General features: G+C 44.0%; 1 protein-coding gene across 2 annotated transcripts in view; it reads left to right on the plus strand.

Moving 5' to 3' along the window:
• The window catches only part of P2RX7 (purinergic receptor P2X 7), a 117810-nt gene extending 103609 nt beyond the window's left edge, over positions 1-14201 (plus strand). For both annotated transcript variants that reach the window (XM_077292920.1, XM_077292923.1), the window contains one exon: positions 10499-14201. In XM_077292920.1, the coding sequence (XP_077149035.1) occupies positions 10499-11008 (510 nt within the window). In that variant the 3' untranslated portion in view covers positions 11009-14201. The remainder of the gene's footprint in view (positions 1-10498) is intronic.
• The last annotated feature ends 691 nt before the right edge of the window (positions 14202-14892 follow it).

Below are 14892 nucleotides of genomic sequence, written 5' to 3' on the forward strand. Positions count from 1 at the left end.
TTATTGTGGCTGTCAAAGGGGCACACAGAGAATATTATTACTTTTTAGAGGGGAAAATTTAGGCACTGTTTTCTTGGCCACTTGCACAGAGGGTTGCTTTAGAATTTAGAGGACACACAGTAGGTGCAGTACATTTAAAGATACAGTGCCACTGAGGCATGAGACAGACATAAACAATTGCTACTCTAGTAACTGATCAGGGCTGCCGTGAACCTCAGCACCATTATACCTTTTATTAAATAACGTGCAGTCGCAAAACAATAGTGCCTTACAAATTATGATGCAATCACAGGTTATTTAATACAAAGTACAGCTCTGTTAAGGCAACCAGCAGCTCAGAACAATGACTAGGGGACTGACCCAGGGGGCATCTGTCCCACTATTCCTCGGCCCAGTCCGGCAGCATTTCTTGCACATTGTATTTTCTTCTAGTAACAAAGCCACTTCCCTTAAAAACCACATAGGGCTTCATTAGCTTAGTAGTTCCAAACAATTAGGCAACACTTATCAGTCATTGAATTCATTGAATTTATTTAGTCTTTTGCATAGGTGTAAAAAATCCAGCACCTAGTCATGTAGTCTGGCATTGTAAAATTTGTGAAAGAATTACTTGTTCAAGGAGTTCACTAAACTGGAGCGTGATCTTGTACAACCCCTGGCAAAAACTATGGAATCACCTGCCTTGGATGATGTTCAGTCAGTTGTTTAATTTTGTGAAAAAAGGCAGATCATAGACATGGCACAAAACTAAAGTCATTTTGAATGGCAACTTTCAGGCTTTAAGAAACACTAAAAGAAATCAAGAACAAAAAAATGTGGTAGTCAGTAATGGTTACTTTTTTTTAACCAAGCATAGTGGAAAAATTATGGAATCACTCAATTCTGAGGAAAAAATACTGGAATCATCCTGCAAATTTTCATACCAATACCAATAATTTTCAACTAACACCTGCATCAAATTAAATCTGCTCGTTAGTCTGCATCTAAAAAGGAGTCATCACACCTTGGAGAGCTGTTGCACCAAGTGAACTGACATGAATCATAGCTCTAACAGGAGAGATGTCAATTAAAACAAAGGAGAGGATTATCAAACTTTTAAAAGAGGGTAAATCATCACTCAATGTTGCAAAAGATGTTGGTTTCATCTCTGTCTAAAATCTGGACCAAATACAAACAACATGGGAAGGTTGTTAAAGGCAATTTTTTTGCGCGTTTCTTCACGATAAAAACGCATTAAAAACGCATAGATATGCATCCTATCATTCCGCATTGTGCAAATGATGCGTTTTTTTTCCGCAAAAAAAAAAACGCATTGCGGGAAAAGAAGCATCATGTTCATTATTTTTGTGGATTTCCCATTGTTTTGGAGTGTCCGGAAAAAACACAAACAATCCGCAAAAAAAACCGCGCCAAATGCGCGCAAAAAAACCCGCGAAATAAACGCATGCAGAATTCCTGCTGAAAACCTCAGGATTATCTCAGGAAAATTCTGCATGCATTCCGGACGTGTTCACATACCCTAATATGTCTCCAAAACAGAAAATGCATAACAAAACAAATGAGGAACGAATGGGTGGAAACTGGAGTCAAAGTCTATGACCGAACTGTAAGAAACCGCCTAAAGGAAATGGGATTTACATACAGAAAATTTAAACGAAAGCCATCATTAACACCTAAACAGAAAAAAACAAGGTTACAATGGGCTAAGAAAAAGCAATCGTGGACTGTGGATGACTGGATGAAAGTCATATTCAGTGATGACCAAAATGTGAAGCACTAGCGCACTACCTGTAATATATGGTAAAAAGAAAGGGGTGCAGCAAAGTGGAAATAAATTAGCCAAGCAAAACCAAGAAAAAGAAAACCACTAGAAAATGCTGCACACCACAATATATATATCCATAATATAAAAGGCAAACTTTATTGACACAATAAAAACATTAAAAACACGTAACACACCACAATTCCCCGCAATGATCCATGAATAAGGGCAGATGTCTAATAACAAATAGTTGTGCATGTACAATAAAGTATCATATAGCTAAATAATGTCCTCATCGGACAATATAAAGAGCACATGGATATAATGCTAATAAACTAAATACAGCCCAAGTATAGCACAAATATAACACATAATTGTAGCCCTAATGCCTCCTGCATAAGTGTGTGATGTCCAAAAGAACTGGACAAAAGAAGGTATATGACAGCTGTGTCCAGGCGTGTCAGGCTATAATAGCCACATGCCCAAAGTATAGGAGAAAATCTCTCAGGCCCAGCCGGGCAGGCACAGAATCAATAAACCGCCAGGAGTGCAACGTACCAGGGAGCAAGTGTCCAGGATCAGAGCGGGTAAGGACCCCACGCGTATCGCCGTTACTAGGACGGCTTCGTCAGGGGAAGGGTGCCAAACAATAGTCAAAATTAGTTTAAATACCTTATGATCATAAGCCGATATGAGTGAGGACGCCAGAGACCGGAACCGGAAGTGACGCACGAAGAGGGCGGAAGTATGAAAACGGCAAACGTCTTTGCCAATCATTCCCAATGCGCATGCGCCGAATATTAACAGCGCAGCGCATTGTGCATGAAGTAAAATGATTAATCACTAAACAAAGGTACGTTCCAAGCACAAATAATGGAAGATATCAGAAGAAGGAATATCCCCATAGCAGCCAACCACGAAGAGCCTGATATAAAAATGAACAGACAAAGACAGACACAAGAAGGAAAGGGGAATTGTGGTGTGTTACGTGCTGCATTCTGACAAGGTGGCTCTTTTAGTTATGATGCCTGCACACGCTGAAATAATCACTTATAAAATGTGCCCCCTCTTACCCTGAAATCGCCAGGGAGGCGGGTCTTTCCTTTCTAATCAGACGCAGCAGAGCCGTCACTCTGGGCGAGGGGGGTGACAGGTTCCCTTTAAATGGAGTGTAGCACCAGAAAATTGTTTAAATCAGGTTTTTGGATCCGACCATTGTGGCCATGTACATGGGCTTCCTGAAACAAAAGGAAGTTAGATTCTCACAAAATTAGAATCTCGTCAAAAAGTTACCGTAATTTATTTCAGTTCTTCAATACAACAAGTGAAACTCATATATTATATACAGTCATTACAAACAGAGTGATTTATTTCAAGTGTTTATTTCTCATAATGTTGATGATTATAGCTTACAGCTAATGAAAACCATAAAGTCATTATCTCAGACATTTATGGTATACCAAATGGTGGCCCGATTCTAACGCATCGGGTATTCTAGAATATGCATGTCCACGTAGTATATTGCCCAGCCACGTAGTATATTGCCCAGTGACGTAGTATATTGCCCAGCCACGTAGTATATTGCCCAGTTACGTAGTATACAGCACAGAGCCACGTAGTATATTGCACAGCCCACGTAGTATATTGCCCAGTTACGTAGTATACAGCACAGAGCCACGTAGTATATTGCACAGCCCAGGTAGTATGTCATGATTCCCAATGGCAGGGAAACATCAGAACACAAAAATAACGGACGAGCTCTGGGTGATGGAATCTCGAGCTGACCGTGAGCTAAATCTACCACACAACTAATAGTAGCCAGGGAGCATACCTGATTAACCCTAGATGCCACGCGCCAGCCGGAGGACTAACTACGCCTGGTAGAGGAATGAACAGACCTGGCTTACCTCTAGGGAAATACCCCAAAAGATGATAGCAGCCCCCCACATGTAATAACGGTGAGTTAAGAGGAAAAGACATACACAGTATGAAAGTAGATTTAGCAAAGAGAGGTCCACTTACTAGATAGCAGAAGGATACAAAAGAGGACTTCACGGTCAACTGAAAACCCTTTCAAAAAACCATCCTGAAATTACTTTAAGACTCCTGTGTCAACTCATGACACAGGAGTGGCAATTTCAGCCCGCAAGAGCTTCCAGCTACAGAGAATAACCAAAACTGCAAACTGGACAAAAGATACAAAACAAAAGGACAAAGTCCACTTAGCTGATCAGCAGACTAGTAGCAGGAACATGCAACCAAAGGCTCTGGTTACAATGATGACTGGCAAGGAAATGACTGGAGAGCAAGGCTAAATAGGAAACTCCCAAACACTGATGGGAGCAGGTGAACTGAGACAGCAAGGCACACACAAGTCACCAGTACCACCAGCAACCACCAGGGGAGACCAAAAAGCGGATTCACAACAGTAGTATACAGCACAGAGCCACGTATTATATTGCGCAGCTACGTAGTATATTGCCCATTGACGTAGTATATTGGCCAGTCACATAGTATATTGCCCAGCCACGTAGTATATTGCCCAGCCACGTAGTATATTGCCCAGCCACGTAGTATATTGCCCAGCCACGTAGTATATTGCCCAGCGACGTAGTATATTGCCCAGTGACGTAGTATATTGCCCAGCCACATAGTATACAGCACAGAGCCACGTAGTATATTGCCCAGCCACGTAGTATACAGCACAGAGCCACGTAGTATATTGCCCAGCCACATAGTATATTGCCCAGTGACGTAGTATATTGCCCAGTGACATAGTATAATGCCCAGTGACGTAGTATACAGCACAGAGCCACGTAGTATATTGCACAGCAACATAGTATACAGCACAGAGCCACGTAGTATATTGCCCAGCTACGTAGTATATTGCCCAGCCACGTATGTCACAGGTTAAAAAATAAACATATACTCACCTTCCGAGGGGCCCCTTGTAGTTCTGTCGCCTGTGTGCCGTGCAGGCGGCAGCTTCCGGTCCCAGGGTGTGATGATGTCGCGGTCCCATGACCGTGACGTCATCGCAGGTCCTCCTCGCGCAGGCGCGCAGGACCCGTGATGACGTCGCGGTCACATGACTGTGACGTCATGGCAGGTCCTTCTCGCATACAATCCTTGCCACCGGAACCTGACGCTTGCATGGAGCGGTCACCGGTGCGTCGCGAGGAGCGGGAAAGGCGGCGGAAGGTGAGTATATAATGATTTTTTATTTTTTAAATTATTTTTAACATACGATGTTTTTACTATTGACGCTGCATAGGCATCATCAATAGTAAAAAACTTGGTCACACAGGGTTAATAGCGGCGGTAACGGAGTGAGTTACCCGCGGCATAACGCGGTCCGTTACCGCTGGCATTAACCCTGTGTGAGTGGTGACTGCGGGGAGTATGGCGTGGGCGGCGGGCACTGACTGCGGGGGAGTAGAGAGGGACTAATCGGATTGTGGCCGTCGCGGATTGGTCGAGGCAGCCATGACAGGCAGCTGGCGAGACCAATCAGCGATTTGGATTCCATGACAGACAGAGGCCGCGACCAATGAATATCCGTGACAGACAGACAGACAGAAAGACAGAAGTACCCCTTAGACAATTATATAGTAGATACTTTTGATGTGCCGTAAATGTCGCAGAATACCACTTTAAATCTTTAGTGTGGCCCAAGGATTGGTTCAGTTTGACAATGTGGCCCTTGGACTAAAAAAGGTTGTGCAACCCTGCCATAAAGTACTAGCAAAAATATAACTGTCCCACAGTCGGCGTAGGAGTAATTACTATTAATAACAAATTGCCAAAGGCAATTAGAAGCCCTCTAACTAAAGACCCTAAACTAAAATATAACTTTTTGTCATGATACCTCCTATATGAGTGTCTGGACGTATTGAATGACAGTTCTGCCATCCAATCTAGGACAGGGGCGTGCTGAGTGGTCTGTGTGGTAATCGACAGCTCAGCAGTCCAATCAGATGCTGGGGCGTGTTGAGTTTTCAGTGTCTTGAGTGACAGTTTGGTCTTCCACTCAAGACCAGGGTGTGCCGGGGCTTTATCCATGTGTCTCCTGTTCAGAGTAATTACCTTGCTATTTAGCCAGCTCTCTGCTGTAGATTTTTGACAATTGCAGCTTTGCTCAAGAGGTGTTTGTTTGCTCTGTGCTCCTAGTCTTTTGTTCTGATCTTTGTTGCTTTACCTTGGATTTGCCTTGACCTTGCATTTGCCTAGCCCTTTTGTTGTGATCCGCTACCTTCTTGAAATTCTGACCTCCAACTGTGCCCTGACTATACCTTTGTCTCACCTTTGTCTATGACGTACCCTACTGGCTTTTGACCTCTGGCCTCTTGACTATCCAGCCTTGCGGCTTGTTCGTTAGTAGTGACCAGCATCATACTGTTAACTAAAAATGATTAATAACAGGATAATTGCACTACCTTATTAAAATAAGCTCATGCAATGTATAGGAAAAAAACAGTGTGCAATGTGCAACGCCCCAGAGTCCTGGTCGTTGCAGTAATGTCGCTCCTCCACCAGGGGGAGTGATATTACGTTTGATGGTACTAAAGGAGTTCACCTGACCAGGTATCACAAGTCACACACTACACTTCACACTCCAGTCCACCAGGGGGAGCCTTGCTTCTATCTATTAGGGCACTCCTCACACACGGGTAAAACTGGTGGGTTGGAGAGGAAGTCAGTCAGAAGCTGCCTGGGTTTGACCCAGAGAGGACCTGTCAGGCAGACAGGGAGAAAAGGAGGAACATCTGAGCTGTAGACAGAGGGTCCCTGTCAGGGGTGGGATCCTGACAGAGGCTAAGCAGGAGATAGAACGTTACGGAGCTGCGCCTGCACCCATTGCGGCAGCATCCTAAGAAAGGACAAGAAAGGAACTGTATTGTGGAGAGTGAGAAACGAGGTCACAGCACAAGGAGATAATACCGGGAGGAGACCTGCCCCAAGATCAGCAGCCTCCTTCTGAGGCGCGTAGCCGGTGGCCGGAACACCGAGGGAGTAATTGACTCTACGCATTACTTCAGAGACCGGCAGGACAGTCAATTCCAAGTTGGTTGCCCGACCTTAATACCTAAGAAGACACGGAGGCAAATTGTGGGAGAGGGGCATCACTAGGGTCCCTATAAATAAGTAACCAATAAAAACAAGTCATACATGTATCACAGGGAAAACCAAATGGCAATGATCACCAAACAAAGGCAATGTGGAGAACAACAGGCAAAAGAGTAAACAGTACATAAAAACCTCTTAGTGTATTGCCAAAAGTGCAAATGCTTAGTATATTGCAGTATACGGGATAGAGAGGCCCCCACAGATAAATACGTAATCCAAAAGCAAAAGTGCTGAGTGCTATAAACGTATATAGTAGGAAGACAGTCATCCCTAAGAGGAAAAACTAAGTAAAAATCATCGAATCATATTACCTGGAGATAAACCACACTGCCACGAGCCCCAACGCGCGTTTCGGCGCGATGCCTTCTTCCGGGGGAAGACGGCATCGCGCCGAAACGCGTGTTGGGGCTCGTGGCAGTGTGGTTTATCTCCAGGTAATATGATTCATTGATTTTTACTTAGTTTTTCCTCTTAGGGATGACTGTCTTCCTACTATATACGTTTATAGCACTCAGCACTTTTGCTTTTGGATTACGTATTTATCTGTGGGGGCCTCTCTATCCTGTATACTGCAATATACTAAGCATTTGCACTTTTGGCAATACACTAAGAGGTTTTTATGTACTGTTTACTCTTTTGCCTGTTGTTCTCCACATTGCCTTTGTTTGGTGATCATTGCCATTTGGTTTTCCCTGTGATACATGTATAACTTGTTTTTATTGGTTACTTAATAAAGTTTATTATATTTCTATATTGGTTCTGGTAGTGCGTTTCTTGTAGGTTCTCATATTTATTCTTCTTTGCACTGAACCCTAGTGATTTACATCCGAGCACCCTTGGGATTCTCTATTAGGCTGGTTTCACACTTGCGTTTTGATCTGCAGCGTTTTTTAAAAAAACGCATGTGGTGACAAAATGCATGTAAACACATGCAAACGCTGCGTTATTTAGACGCATGCGTTTTTGCGCCAAAAAAAAAAACCGCGGGAAAACGCCGCGTTTTCCCGCGTTAACATGCGTTTTTTCCCGCGTTTGCGTTTTTTAAATGCATGCTGAGAAGTGTGTGACAGCTGCCAATCATCAAAATCAACTAGAAAACACACTATTAATAGAATTAGCTAGGGTTAGGGTTAGGGATAGGGTTAGGATCCCTAGGGTTAGGGTTAGGGGTAGCTTTTTATTAGAATGTCCTGGTCACCAGGTCACTGATAAGCCACCCCCCACCATCAAGGTGATAAAGGGATCCAAACCCTAACCCTACCCCTATCCCTAGGGATCCAAACCCTAACCCTACCCCTAACCCTAGGGATCCAAACCCTAACCCTAACCCTTGGGATCCTAACCCTAACCCTAACCCTAGGGATCCTAACCCTAAGGGTTAGGATCCTAACCCTAACCCTAAGGGTTAGGATCCCTAGGGTTAGGGTTAGGATCCCAAGGGTTACTAGGGATCCTAACCTTAGGGTTAGGGTTAGGTTTAGGGTTAGGATCCCTAGTAACCTTAGGGTTAGGGTTTTCTTGTTTTTTCTTGTGTTTAGGGTTAGGGTTAGGGTTTTCTTGATTTTTCTTGTGTTTTCTTGTGTTTTTCGGTAAAAACGCATGCGTTTTTAACGCAAGCAAATGCATGTGCTTAAAAACGCATGCGTTTAAATAGACAGCAATGCATTTTTTGCCGCGAATAAACGCATGCGTTTTTTTGCGGCAAAAAAACGCTGCTAGAAATTACTACATGTTGCATTTCTGCAAATGAACGCACGCGTCAAAAAACGCATGCGTTGCCGAAAACGCGTCAAAACGCACGCTAAAAAATGCATGCATTTTTTAATGTTAAGAATAGGAAAAAAAACGCATGCGTTTTTTAGCGCTAAAACGCTGCAGATCAAAACGCAAGTGTGAAACCAGCCTTAGTGGTGCACGCATGGTTTGGTTTATATGATTCCCCTATAAATAAGGTCCAGGCCTACCCCGTCATACGGGTTGTCCTATCCATACCATCTGGGGGACAGAGAGAGAACATCAGAAACATCTATGAGAGTTGTGAGGACTATCCCGTGGTGCTCAGCAGGGAGGTACTACAACACACAGGCGCTAGTAGGAAGGCTACTGATTTCCACAATGGATAAGGGAACTCTGGATGTGCCTTCGGACCGGCCGGATTCCACCTGCCCTGTGAACGGTACTCTGGACTGTGGACGCTGAAGTCTTCAGTAAAAGGTAAAGAGACTGCAACCTTGTGTCCTCGTTATTTACCGTGCCCTACACCATTACCATCTACACATCAGGGAAGCCCTGGGGATACACTTCACCTGTGGGAAGGTATACCATTTAGCTGCCACTCCATCACCCCAGCGGACCCCTAGCAGCGTCGGTCACCCTGACCGAATACCACAGGTGGTGTCACGAACACCGTACAAACTTCACCTTTAATTGGACGTCCCTCAAAAGGGCCATGGACCGGGTCGGGCCACCGTGAAATCCCCAGAACTGAGAAGGACCCGGTACCGAGTACCCCATTGCCCTACACGTGGGGGCGCTTCAACTTCATAGTCTAATATTCTAATCATAGATTCAGTGGGTTCAGGACAAAATTCCTATAACTAGCTTTATTACGGACATGGACTGTCAATTTACTGCAGGCTCTTACTCTCTCTAATGTTTTATTATATACATCATTGCCTATCATTGCATGTGCTAATTAAAATTAGTCAACTACTAGCCACCCCAACATGTTTCATCAACTTGGTTTCATCAACTTGGCTTCATCGGAGGAATGAATGCTGTGTCTTTAGCGATCGTGTGATATAATTTATGTTGCGAGTGCTGCAGCCTATTAACAACTGCTTGTGGGCTGCAGCTTTCACAGTTCTGCCATATCGAAGTGGAAGGCTGCAGCCCATCAGAGGCTGCTGGAAGGCTCCAGTATTCAGATGACATAAACAATATCACAAGATCGCCAAGGATCACAGCGTTCTAAGCAGTGGAGCATCGCTGGTCTGAGAATTAAGTATGTTTTTTTTTTTCAAATTTTACTAAGCACATTAATGACATTAAAAAGGGGTCGAATAATAGTGGAGAACCACTTGAAGGAACAGCATCTTCTGTTCTAAGAAGTTTATCAGCAAGCAAGGTTATTGAGGAGCGCTTTCATGATAAGTGTTCCAAATTTATTTATGGAGCACTTTGCATCCATGTTCACTACATGTGATCCCTGATGTTAGCATCAAATCCATTAAAAAAGCTTTATACTGTAGATTATCTCTTCCTGATATGAATGGATTGCGGGTCTGTGCAGCAATTAAAGAGCGTCCAGTTATGTATAATTGACTCGAATAAGGTGGTCTGTCCAAGATAAGAGGTATTTACATTCGATCCCAAGCAACCGCTTCTATGAATGGCACTACAGCTGCCTCCTTAGAGCAAAAGTCTACTTTTATAGAAAATAATTCTAATTCAAAATGCTTTGTATTGGCTTCTTATTGGATAAGAATAGTAAAAAATGATTTATGAATTTACTGTATATTGAATAATATTGTCTTCGTATATAATGTTGGTAGTATAAATTATTTTTTATTTATATATCTAACATTTTCAAAACATTTTATGTTTCAGAGAGGAAAATTTACTTCTAGTGAAATATTTAGATGGATGGAAGTTCCTGCAGCAACTGGAATGGAATTATCATCTCTTATTACAAAAGGCTTCAAAAAATCCCCAACTCTTCCTAAATGGTGTCAATGTTTAAAATGCCAGAAAGAAAATGAGTTGGAAAATCAGCTCTGCTGCCGATCAAATGAAGGGGAGTGCATCACTAACTCCACTATGTTTAAAAAACTGGTCCTGGACCAACACATATTGGTCTACATTCTTCAGTACAATGATCCATTATTGAACATTCACGATTTAGATAGTGAAAAACTTGTAAAATGCGCAGAAGAGCAATATATCCAGTGGCGTTTTGGGTTTAACAAAGATACAACAAGCTTCGCCAAAGTCCCAAGCTGCTGTAAATTTGAGATTAGAAATGTATTTGACAGTACCGTTCGAGAAACTCCAATAGATGCAAATATACAGTCATCTGATGTATCACAGAAACCCTTGCTAAAACAGCCTCATCGTTGATTATGCTATCAGTAGCAATCACTTTGACTTTTTTCTTTTACATATGTGCTATGTATGGGTTATTTAAAGACAATTTTTTGACATGCCAAACTGGCGAAATCATGCAAAAGTGGCTGAAAATTTGAATAAATATGTATTTTTTTAAATTCTCATCTACTTTGTAGAGATATTAGCTTATAGAGTTTAGATGCTAATTTCCCTTTCAACCAAAGATTAATTACTGGGGGTGTTTTCTTTTTCCCTGCATGACTTTGTAATTCATAAGTAGGAGGCGTCATGCAGAGAATAGAAAGAAAACTCGGTCAGAGAATGTCAGACTCGGCTTCCTCTGTATGATCAGGTAAGACTGATGTGTCTAACTGGGTCACCCAGATCTCGCTACCAATACCTACTGTGATAAATGCAGTAGTAGGAGAGCAGAGCTGTGTGTCACTACACACCCCGCTCTGCATCTATTTCACATACAGCACTATGTATCTATGCATTATTTCTTAATATTTGGGATAGCTGCAGAGCGCTGTATGTAAGGAGACAGCTCTGCTTTACTCCAACTGCACTTGTAATCGCACATGCCGGCCGTAAGATCAGCGTCACCTGATTAGAAATATATAATATACGTTTTACCAGATCACATACAAAAAGCCGGTTTTAAGCTTCTCTCGGGGTGTTTTCTTTTTTTCCCCCTGAATTATGCTGCCTGCTTATGATTGGCCAAAATTATACAGGGGAAAAAGTAAAAGCCCCTTTAGAAGAATCTCTGCTAACACCCCTGGTTGAAAGGATAATTAGTAGATAACCTTTGAAATCTAATATCTCCACAACTGATATGAGACATAAAAAATTAAAAATGTTTTATTCAGATATTCAATCCTGTAACATGATGTGGCCCGTTTAGCATGTAAAAAATAATATAAGCTCCTCTTTCATTTTAAATGGAGACTGCCTTATACGATTATACATTACATTTTATAGGCGACAGAACAAAACAGTTTGTAACAACTCTGCTGGCATCACGGCATGGCCTCTCATCTCTCACACTATCTTACCCACTGCTCCAGGCCATGATGTGGTTTCTGTTTCTTGCCAGCTCCGTATTCTGTTCCTCTGCATGCTTCATGGCTGTGTGCATAGGGGGGCGGTGCCTGAACTCTCTGGTTCTCATAGGAATCAGGTGCATCTGTCTAATCTGTTCCTGACCAATTACCAAGAAGCCTCCAGTATTTCATGCAGCTCCACCCAGTGGACTGGGCCTGTGCAATGTGTTAGCTCAGTTTGTGTTTAGCTTCTGAGTTTGCCAGGCCTTGTTCTGTGTTACTCCCTCTCTAGAGGCTTTTCTCTGTGTTCTTGCCTGGATCTTGTTGTCCGCCCTCCAGGAGGCAGAATATCCTGGTCCCTGTGTCTTTGTTCTTGTTTCTTGTCTTGTTCCATTACCTTGTCTGAACTTAGTCTTATCTCGGTCTCCTTGTCTGTGGCTTCCTTCCCTGTTGTGTCTTTCCTTGTGTTCTCAGTCTGCTTATGCTCCGCACTCTTGCGGCTCTGCCTGCTCTGTACCTTTGTGGCTTTACTTCTGCTCCGCACTCCTGCGATTCTGCTCCGTTCTACTCTGCTCCACTCCTGTTGCTGCAGGAATCTCTTACTGCAGCTCTTCTCCGCATTCCTTGCGGTTCTGCTCTGCTTTGCTGCTGCAGAAACCTCTTGCTGCAGCTCCTCTCCACATTCCTTGTGGCTCCACTCTGCTTAGCTTCTGCTGCTGCAGTAATCTCTTGCTGCAGCTCCTCTCCACATTCCTTGTGGTTCTGCTCTGCTTAGCTTTTATTGCTGCGCTACCGCTCCTATCCGCAGCCTTGCGGTTCTCTTCTTGTGTGAACAGGTCCCAACCTGTTCCTTCATTCTCCTTTCCTTCTGGCTTGTTTACGTACCTGCATCTCCTGTGTGAACAGGTCCCAACCTGTTCCTTCATACCTCATTCCTTTCTGCTTGTTTCCTTTCCTGCACCTCCTGTGTGAACAGGTCCCTACCTGTTCCTCCATACTTCATATCCGTTCCTGCACCTCCTGTGTGAACAGGTCCCTACCTGTTCCTCCATACTTCATATCCGTTCCTGCACCTCCTGTGTGAACAGGTCCCTACCTGTTTCTCCATACTACATATCCGTACCTGCAACTCCAGTGTGAACAGGTCCCTACCTGTTCCTTCATAATCCACATCAACCAGCCCTGTGTTCTCTGCCGTGTCTGCCAGCGCTGTGTTCTCTGCCGTGCCTGCCAGCCCTGTGTTCTCTGCCGTGCCTGCCAGCCCTGTGTTCTCTGCCGTGTCTCTACCAGCCCTGTGTCTCAGCCGTGCCAGCCTACTCGTCTGAGTTTCAGCCGTGCTCTTCTGCCAGTCCTGCCTGATGCCGGAACCAATCCTGGTGTTCCTGTCTCCCAAGTGGGATCAGCAGCCACAGCCAGACACCACCCTGGAGTAGCACCTGGCAGCTGCCTGCTGCACAAGCCTGACCTCACCATCAGAGGCTCCAGTGACAACCCAGGCAGCTGTCATAGTCACGCCCCTTCCAGGGTAGTCTGGTTTGTGGCACAGTGGGGCCACAAACCCCCGAGCTCACGCCCACCAGCCACCAGTCAGGGCGTGAGCGTGACACAATTTTTACATTAGAATAAACAATATATTTTTCCTATGTCCAGAATTTGCTGTTACAGACTTATTATGGCGCCCCCTGGTGTTCTTCTGATTATCCTTCAGTTTACTGTTCAGTGCTTTTAAAGGGAATCTGTCACCACATTTGACCTACCTAAACTATTACTATGGGCATACAAGCTATAGACTGCTGAAAACAGTCCCCAAGTGTGTCACTTTATATAAATTACCTCTTCCAGGCTCCGGGGCGGATGCTGCCTGCAGATAACTCTGCCTCCAGAGCTTATTTTACATGAAGATATGCAAATGTGGTGACTGATTCCCTTTTATGTTTGTCATGCATATTAATTATCTTGCTTAAAGCAGGAATTCCTACAGAATCTAAAGGTACCTTCACACGAAACGACTTTGTAACGATATCGCTAGCGATCCGTGACGTTGCAGCGTCCTCGCTAGCGATATCGTTTAGTTTGACACGCAGCAGCGATCAGGATCCTGCTGTGATGTCGCTGGTCGCTGAATAAAGTCCAGAACTTTATTTGGTCGTCCGATCGCCGTGTATCGTTGTATTTGAAAGCAAAAGCAACGATACCAGCGATGTTTTACACTGGTAACCATGGTAAATATCGGGTTACCAATCGCAGGGCCGCGCTTAGTAACCCGATGTTTACCCTGGTTACCAGCGTAAAAGTAAAAAAAACAAACAGTACATACTCACCTGCGCGTCCCCCAGCGTCTGCTTCCTGACACTTACTGAGCGCCTGCCCTAAAGTGAAAGTGAAAGCACAGCGGTGACGTCACCGCTGTGCTGTTAGGGCCGGCGCTCAGTCAGTGTCAGGAAGCAGACGGCGAGGGACGTGAATGTGAGTATGTAGTGTTTGTTTTTTTTACTTTTACGCTGGTAACCAGGGTAAACATCGGGTTACTAAGCGCGGCCCTGCGCTTAGTAACCCGATGTTTACCCTGGTTACCCGGGGACCTCGGCGTCGTTGGTCGCTGGAGAGCGGTCTGTATGACAGCTCTCCAGCGATCAAACAGCGACGCTGCAGCGATCGGCATCGTTGTCGCTATCGCTGCAACGTCGCTTCGTGTGAAGGTACCTTAAGTGGTTGGACTAAGCTACTGAGCATAGAGGACCAGCAGCACTGGGAATTAGGTGACGGATGTCATAAGTGTGCAGCAACAATATCTATACACAATTATTTTTTTTTTAAATGATTCTGTTACTTAAAAATAAGTTTCTGTGA

This window comes from Ranitomeya variabilis, chromosome 1, assembly GCF_051348905.1.
Source record: "Ranitomeya variabilis isolate aRanVar5 chromosome 1, aRanVar5.hap1, whole genome shotgun sequence".
NCBI lineage: Eukaryota > Metazoa > Chordata > Amphibia > Anura > Dendrobatidae > Ranitomeya > Ranitomeya variabilis.